Below are 10,000 nucleotides of genomic sequence, written 5' to 3' on the forward strand. Positions count from 1 at the left end.
AGAGAGAGAGAGAGAGAGAGAAAGAGAGAGAGAAGATACTCCAGTTGGTGTGTGTGTGTGTGTGTGTGAGAGAGAGAGAGAGAGAGAGAGAGAGAGAGAGAGAGAGAGTGAGTGAGAAATTACTCTAATTGGTGAATGAAATGAAAATAATCATAGAGAGAGAGAGAGAGAGAGAGAGAGAGAGAGAGAGAGAGAGAGAGAGAGAGAGAGAGAATTTGAAAATACTTTAATTGCTGAATGAAAATGAAAATTAGGAATAGTTTAACGGCTGATTACAGTAAATCAAGACATAGATAGAAACATAAACCGTCTAGTGAGTGTCTGAAGAAAAGGCAAAACCTATAATAAGCGAGAAAGGGGGTCTGTAGACACAGATATTGTTGACCATGAAAACAGTGGGTCGTTCCGCTGAGTTATACAAACAGGGCCGATCTGGCCAGTGGTTTGCTTGCCAAATTCCCTGTAAAATCTCAGAACATCTTCGGTGATGTGGTTAAAAGGTAGTTTTTCTTATAATCTTTTCCTCTAAAATGGTTGAAGGTCGTATTTGGTATGGTGCAGTGTCTGTGTAAGGCCGGGAGCACACTAGCCACTCTGTGGCGCCACAAAGCCACAGCATCGTGTGGCGGGGATGTGGTCTCCCATAGGTTTCCATTGTTTTCAAGTTTTGCCGCGAAAACTAGCGACTGTGGCAAGCGACTGTGGCTCTCTGTCGCTCATCCCCGCCACAGGCGTGGCGTGGCTTTGTGGCGCCACAGAGTTTCTAGTGTGCACCCGGCCTAAAGGTTTAAAGATTTAAAGGGCACTCGTGAATAGCAGAGGCAAGGGACGGTGACAATGCCTTGGAGACTGACCATATATGCATATGATCAGCACCTTACCCCCTTCTTCACCCAAGTTAGGACCAGGGAGGGCCAGGTAATGGCTGATGATTACAATTTTCCCTCTAAAATTATTGAAATTCGTCTTTGATATAGTACTGTATCTTCATTTAAAGATTTAAAGGCCACTCATGAATGGCAGACGCAGGGGACGGTGACAATGCCCTAGAGACTGGCATTATGTACATGTGATCAACGCTTAAGCCGCTTCTTCACCCAAACTAGGACCAAGGAGGGCCAGGTAATGGCTGCTGATGACTCAGCAGGTAGACCTATAGGCACAACCAACCCTTCCCTCCTTAGCTCACAAGGATGGTGAGGTTGCAGACACTACAAAAAACTATCGACTCGAGTTTGAGCCTGACTCGAACCCCAGTCTGGTAGTTCGCAAGGCAGGAACGTTTCCAATTATGTTTTTTTTTTTCAGATATCTGAAATACATCATCGTTTTGGGATACCATGAATCTGATTCTTCTCTTTTCTATCAATTTTTTATTTAGGAGAACTTCAAAAGTTCAAACTTGCAGCAAATGTTTTTATGTTGAACAGGCTGACGTAAGCCTTTTTATAGTTTATATATGAACTATATATTTTGATGCTGTTACTGTTTTAGATATATTTTAATTGTTCATTATTTCTCATATCGTTTATTTATTTCCTTATTTCCTTTAATCACTGGGCTATTTTTCCCTATTGGAGCCCTTGGGCGTATAACACCTTGCTTTTCCAACTACGGTTGTAGCTTGGCTAGTAATAATAATAATACTGCAAGTTGATTACGAGTTATTTATATTTTCATGTTTTTCTTTTCTCTGAAATCCTTTAGAATAATTTGTGAGAAGTTTCTGTAGAGTCACTGCTCTTTTTCACGATTTCTGAATTTGTAATTTTCAGTGCAAGTGATGCGGCATTTATATTTTTCCTTCTTTAACTTGGCCGTGATTCGTTTTATACTTCCATCTACCTATAAGTCGTCTGACTTGCCTGATATAGTTAAATAGGAAAATAGAGGGGTAAAACCCTTTGATCTACTAATCAGCTGTCTACGGACTTCCCTATTCGTCTATGCTTTGGAGATACTGCATAGTAAAGAGATTATTATTATTATTATTATTATTATTATTGTTATTATTATTATTGTTGTTGTTGTTGTTGTTATTATTATTATTATTATTATTATCATTATTGTTGTTGTTGTTATTGTTGTTATTATTCTTCTTCTTCTTCTTCTTCTTCTTATTATTATTATTATTACAGTAATAGCTAAGCTACAACCCTAGTTGGAAAAGCACGAAACTATAAGCCCAAGGGTTTCAATAAGGAAACTAGCCTAGTGGAGAAAGGAAATCAGGAAACGGATAGAACAAGTGTGCCCGAGTATACTCTCAAGCATGTAGGACACCAGTAATCAAGCATAGTTAGGTTAGGTTAAGAAATTTTCAAGGATATATGGGTTTTTTTGTATATAGAAATTGTTTATCATCATAATCTCCTCCTACGCCTATTGACGCAATAGGCCTCTGTTGGATCTCGCTAGTCGTCTTTATCTTCAATATTTCTACTTTCATTATCTTCTACTTCGCGCTTCATAGTCCTCAGCCATGTAGGGCTAGGTTTTCCATCTCTTCTAGCGGTGATTTGTCCATTAATTTTCACCCTCTCGGCTACAAACTTAAGACTGCCTTCTCTTTTCCATTTACTAGTGTATGCGACCTGTCAAAAATGATGCCGTCAAAAATGACAGCTAATATTCTGATAGATATGCACACCTGCACACCCTCTCACCATGGTCTGTCTACTGCTCTCCTCTCCCGAGGGACGGGGAGAACAGAGTGTTATCGAAAAGAAATATATTATTTATATATTTATATAATATAGCCAGTCACTTGCTCTTTATTACATAAGGGAGATAATTCTTATTAGCATTAATTTAACTTCGCGTATTCAGTTTTAAAACGTAATATTTTATATAGTAAACTTTACATTATCCATTTCAGCAAAATTTGAATTGTAGTTTTGTTTGATAGAAATGAATGGTCATAAGCTAATTTAGTGACATAGACTATTCATCTGGTTAAATATATATTAACTTCTTTTCTTCTTCTACTTGGTGTTCCTGCTATGCAGGGTTATTGTAGAGAAATATTATTCTATTTTAAATTGTCGAGTGGGAACTTGTTCCGGGAATGTCGAGCTACAAGAAGCAACAAAGATGCACAGGGGAGGAAAGGATAACTTCAGCGGGCTTTAGGCCGGGAGCACACTAGCGACTCTGTGGCGCCACAAAGCCACAGCATCGTGTGGCGGGGATGTGGTCTCCCATAGGTTTCCATTGTTTTCAAAGCCACGCCACGCCTGTGGCGGGGATGAGTGACAGAGAGCCACAGTCGCTAGTTTGCGCGGCAAAACTTGAAAACAATGAAAACCTATGGGAGACCACATCCCCGCCACACGATGCTGTGGCTTTGTGGCGCCACAGAGTCGCTAGTGTGCTCCCGGCCTTATTCGGTTGAATGGTTCGTCGAACCAGATTATGGAACCTGCTTTGTCAAACGGTTTGAAGAGCTAGAGTCTAGTCACAAATGTAGGTTTGTGGACAACGAAGCCCCGCCCACAAAAGTCAGGATAGAAAAGACTTTCTTCAAACCGTTCGACGAACTTGTTCGACAACCGAATACCCTGTTCACACGTTCTAACATCACTTCAAACACTTGTCTGTCGAACTGCGTTCGATGAAACGTTCGACCTTGTAAACTAGCCTTTACACTCAAAGGCACAAACACCCAGGTAAATTCTTCGGTGATTGCTGCATAGAGACTTACCCGGACCAATGTCCCGCTCATCTTAACAAAAATAGATTCTCCACAGTTGCTATTTCTTGAAAGTCGTTTCTAATTTCATGTCTCCGATGTCCTCTACTATGAGATCTTTCTCCTCTGCTGTTACACACTCCATATATAATAACAATAGCTTTATATTAAAAAAAAGAAAAAAAAATTGTAGATAATGTTACCCCTTAGTATCCGCAACTTATAGTCCATTTCTTTTAGCGAGTCATATCTGCGCCGACTCGTAGCGATGCCCTTTTAGCTCGGAAAAGTGTCTTGATCGCTGATTGGTTGGACAAGATATTTCTAACCAATCAGCGACCAGGAAACTTTTCCGAGCTGAAAGGGCACCGTTGCGAGTCGGTGCAAATATGACTCGCTAAAAGAAATGGACTAAAGTAAGTTTGATAAGCTTGTATAGTTTTATTAAATAGAAGTAACATGAGCTAAAACAACTTTAATGTTGTTGTTCCATTTTTAGAGCGATAAAACACATCTTGTTAAGCCAATAAACCATTTTTCACTTTTATGGTTCACAAATTCACCCAATTTTTAGGTTATTAGATATTCTACCTTCTTCATGGGCTAGATCGTTTCCAATATTCAAATGAATGGCCAAAATTATATACAGTATATATATATATATATATATATATATATATATATATATATATATATATATCTTCTCTGAGTGGGGATACCTTAATGTGGTGAAACCGTCTGTGTATCACTAAGATCCGGAAAGCTGTACTAGTTAGGGCCCCTCATGCTAGGTTGGTTTGCTGTGAGCGATCAGACTAAAGTTTCCCATCATTACCAATCTGCTCTGGCCAAACCCCAGACATGAATTGACAGGTCTAAGGAGACTGAGGCCTTTGTACTGCAGTGGACTTGAAACGGCTGCATTTGTTGTTGATGCTGTTTTATATATATATATATATATATATATATATATATATATAAATAAATATATATATATATATATATATTTTTTATATATACTGTATACATACACACACACACACACACACACACACACATATATATATATATATATATATATATATATATGTATACACATACACATATATATACATATATATATATACATATATATTCATATATATAAATATACAGTATATATATATATATATATATATATATATATATATATATATATATATAGTCAGCTAATTATTATGTAGCATCTGTCATATATTATCAAGGAAGTGAAGAGAGCATCGAAGTTCAAAATGCCTTCGTAATTTTAACACTGAATATTTTTTTCTTTTTACTCTGAAAATGTATTCAACATATACCAGGTCGGAAATATTGAAAGCATCATCTATAAACACTTATAGATTTTCCTACGTGTGAAACAAGCCTATTTATTATAAATACATTATTGCAAATAATGAATGAACTCACCTGTTAGCCCCAGCACCGATGCCTTGGCCAAGATGGAGGCCGCTTCGGAACGCGTCGAATACAGGAACAATATTCTCGCCTCCGAGTTGACCAGCTGGGTTAGATCCGTCTCGACGTCACCCACTCGGACCGTGTTTGTGATGGTGAACCTGTTCAAAACATGTTTGGGGATAGAGATGTGGTATTGCCAATAAAGTCTAATGGTTGTCATGGTCATTGCTTGAAATGGTTTTGGGTAATGGCGGTACATTTGCTTTTGGCGAGAAGAAAACACGGTCAGATATCATTGAGGAGTTTATTTGGTTCGTTTACAGTGTGATAAAATGCAGGAACGTTTTGTATGTATATAAATATGCTATGTATGTATGAATGCATATATATATATATATATATATATATATATATATATATATATATATATATATATATATATATGGTAATTATGTATATATACATATAAATTTATGATGCATATATTGTCAAATAATACGTATACATATATATTGTATATGTATATTATCTATATATATATATATATATATATATATATATATATATATATATATATATATATATATATATATATATATATATATATACAATTTTCAATAATAGGCAGTTTACTACTGCCACGAGAAAGTGTATAGGGTTACTCCTAAATGACGAAAATGGATTACTCTATATGTATTAAGTTTAAACTCTCCTGTTAACTGTGAATATTTATGCTGTGTGGAAGTATCATCATGCAGAATTTTCCACAAATCATTTGAAAATTTATGTAAATCATGAAGAGTATTGCATTGATAAAAAGAAAAATATAATAAACTACAGCAAATTACAGTAGTTTTCATAATAGCATGAACTGGATGTTTATGAGATTTGTATTGTAATGTTGATATAGTTTGTTCCATACGGAAAATGATCGGATTTTTTTTTTTTTTTTTTTTTTGGTTTCTGGTCTTTTGTTCCATTAATTAAAAATGCTTTAGATAATAATATGATTATGACCATTTATGCTTATGGATATGGACATGAAAAATCTTTTATCAAGAACATGAGATAGAAAATTCACTCAACACAGAATAATTCACTCAACACAGAATAATGAAAATTCACTCAACACGGAATAATGAAAATTCACTCAATACAGAATAATGAAAATTCACTCAACACTGAATAATTTAGATTCACTCAACACAGAATAATGAAAATTCACTCAACACAGAATAATGAAAATTCACTCAACACAGAATAATGAAAATTCACTCAACACAGAATTATGAAAATTCACTCAACACTGAATAATTTAGATTCACTCAACACAGAATAATGAAAATTCACTCAACACAGAATAATGAAAATTCACTCAACACAGAATAATGAAAATTCACTCAACACAGAATAATGAAAATTCACTCAACACTGAATAATTTAGATTCACTCAACACAGAATTATGAAAATTCACTCAACACAGAATAATGAAAATTCACTCAACACAGAGTAATTCACTCAACACAGAATAATGAAAATTCACTCAACACAGAATAATGAAAATTCACTCAACACTGAATAATTTAGATTCACTCAACACAGAATAATGAAAATTCACTCAACACAGAATAATGAAAATTCACTCAACACAGAATTATGAAAATTCACTCAACACAGAATAATGAAAATTCACTCAACACAGAATAATGAAAATTCACTCAACACTGAATAATTTAGATTCACTCAACACAGAATTATGAAAATTCACTCAACACAGAATAATGAAAATTCACTCAACACAGAATAATGAAAATTCACTCAACACTGAATAATTTAGATTCACTCAACACAGAATAATGAAAATTCACTCAACACAGAATTATGAAAATTCACTCAACACAGAATAATGAAAATTCACTCAACACAGAATAATGAAAATTCACTCAACACAGAATAATGAAAATTCAATCAACACAGAATAATGAAAATTCACTCAACACAGAATAATGAAAATTCACTCAACACTGAATAATTTAGAATCACTCAACACAGAATTATGAAAATTCACTCAACACAGAATTATGAAAATTCACTCAACACAGAATAATGAAAATTCACTCAACACAGAATAATGAAAATTCACTCAACACTGAATAATTTAGATTCACTCAACACAGAATAATGAAAATTCACTCAACACAGAATTATGAAAATTCACTCAACACAGAATAATGAAAATTCACTCAACACAGAATAATGAAAATTCACTCAACACAGAATTATGAAAATTCACTCAACACTGAATAATTTAGATTCACTCAACACAGAATAATGAAAATTCACTCAACACAGAATAATGAAAATTCACTCAACACAGAATAATGAAAATTCACTCAACACTGAATAATTTAGATTCACTCAACACAGAATAATGAAAATTCACTCAACACAGAATAATGAAAATTCACTCAACACAGAATAATGAAAATTCACTCAACACAGAATAATGAAAATTCACTCAACACTGAATAATTTAGATTCACTCAACACAGAATAATGAAAATTCACTCAACACAGAATTATGAAAATTCACTCAACACAGAATAATGAAAATTCACTCAACACAGAATTATGAAAATTCACTCAACACAGAATAATGAAAATTCACTCAACACAGAATAATGAAAATTCACTCAACACAGAATAATGAAAATTCACTCAACACTGAATAATTTAGATTCACTCAACACAGAATTATGAAAATTCACTCAATACAGAATAATGAAAATTCACTCAACACAGAATAATGAAAATTCATTCAACACAGAATAATGAAAATTCATTCAACACAGAATAATGAAAATTCACTCAACACAGAATAATGAAAATTCATTCAACACAGAATAATGAAAATTCACTCAACACAGAATAATGAAAATTCACTCAACACAGAATAATGAAAATTCACTCAACACAATAGTGAAAATTCACTCAACACAGAATAATGAAAATTCACTCAACACTGAATAATTTAGATTCACTCAACACAGAATTATGAAAATTCACTCAATACAGAATAATGAAAATTCACTCAACACAGAATAATGAAAATTCATTCAACACAGAATAATGAAAATTCATTCAACACAGAATAATGAAAATTCATTCAACACAGAATAATGAAAATTCATTCAACACAGAATAATGAAAATTCACTCAACACAGAATAATGAAAATTCATTCAACACAGAATAATGAAAATTCACTCAACACAGAATAATGAAAATTCACTCAACACAGAATAATGAAAATTCACTCAACACAATAGTGAAAATTCACTCAACACAGAATAATGAAAATTCACTCAACACTGAATAATGAAAATTCACTCGACACAGAATAATGAAAATTCACTCAATACAGAATAATGAAAATTCACTCAACACAGAATAATGAAAATTCACTCAATACAGAATAATGAAAATTCACTCAACACAGAATAATGAAAATTCACTTAACACAGAATAATGAAAATTCATTCAACACAATAATGAAAATTCACTCAACACAGAATAATGAATTGGAGATTGCGTAAAAGCGTAAGACTTTTCGCGTTACTTCGATTTAAATTTGCAATGAATATGCTGTAGACCATAGAATGTTTGCATGAACATTAAAAAAGAATCCGATTGCGTGTCTGGGAAATTTTATTAGAGAAATATACTATTATGTAATTAATTTTTATGTATCGGAGGAATAATGTCAGAATGTCGTATAGAAAGAAATAAAGTATAGCGAATTCAAGTATTAAAAATCAATTTTATTATTAATATAATTGAGAACAAATTTTTTTTTTCCTGAACTGGACCTGAAGTATAATATTATTTCAGATTAAGGAACAAAAATTACTCCTGGATGTCTCCCATATTTAGTAGTTTTTATTCCTAAATCTGAAATAATATTATACTTCAGGTTCAGTTTAGGGAAAAAATCTGTTTTTAATTATATGAATAAAACTGATTTTTAATCCTTGAATTCGCCAGACTTAATTTCTTTCTATTAAACACTCTGACATTATTCCCCCGATACATGGAAATCGATTACATAAGTATAAATACCTCTAATAAAAATTCTCAGACAGGCAACTGGATTCTTTTTAGAATTCATTCGAACATTTTCTGGTCTATTGCACTTTCATTATTATTATTATTATTATTATTATTATTATTATTATTATTATTATTATTATTATTATTATTATTACTAGCCAAGCTACAACCCTAGTTGGAAAAGCAAGATGCTATAAGCCCAAGGGCTCCAACAGGGAAAAATAGCCCAGTGAGGAAAGTGAAAAAGGAAATAAATAAATGAAAATAAATTAACAATATATCATTAGTAGTCTTTTAAATGGGAATCTTTGATGCAATCTTTGATGCATTAGATTACTAAACGAACATTTATTTATTTTGCGTAGAGTGCATTCCCAACACCCCATTTACGCAACGAAAACAAACAAGAACGAATAAATTTGCAAGGTAAACAACTTCAGACAATTCTATAGCATCTGTTTTCTCTGGTTGATTGATGATGGATAAACAATTTAGTCATGGCGAATTTAAAAATCAATGGAGAGCTCATTAGGGATCTCTCTCTCTCTCTCTCTCTCTCTCTCTCTCTCTCTCTCTCTCTCTCCCCAAGGAGTTTGGGATGCTTAAAGTTAAAAATTCTCTCACTCCCTCTCTATAAGGGGTTCGGTATGCTTGAAATAGAAATCTCTCTCTCTCTCTCTCTCTCTCTCTCTCTCTCTCTCCAAGAAGGATATCGGGATGCTTAAAGTTAAAATCTCTCTCTCTCTCTCTCTCTCTCTCTCT

The 10,000-nt window shown here is 33.3% G+C and overlaps 1 protein-coding gene across 1 annotated transcript in view; it reads right to left on the reverse strand.

Moving 5' to 3' along the window:
- The window catches only part of LOC137624762 (uncharacterized), a 161,093-nt gene that overhangs the window by 117,272 nt on the left and 33,821 nt on the right, over nt 1-10,000 (reverse strand). Inside the window, exon 3 of the mRNA XM_068355714.1 lies at nt 5,138-5,390. Coding sequence (XP_068211815.1) covers nt 5,138-5,390 — 253 coding nt within the window. The remainder of the gene's footprint in view (nt 1-5,137; nt 5,391-10,000) is intronic.

This window comes from Palaemon carinicauda, chromosome 31, assembly GCF_036898095.1.
Source record: "Palaemon carinicauda isolate YSFRI2023 chromosome 31, ASM3689809v2, whole genome shotgun sequence".
NCBI classification, from domain to species: Eukaryota; Metazoa; Arthropoda; class Malacostraca; order Decapoda; family Palaemonidae; genus Palaemon; species Palaemon carinicauda.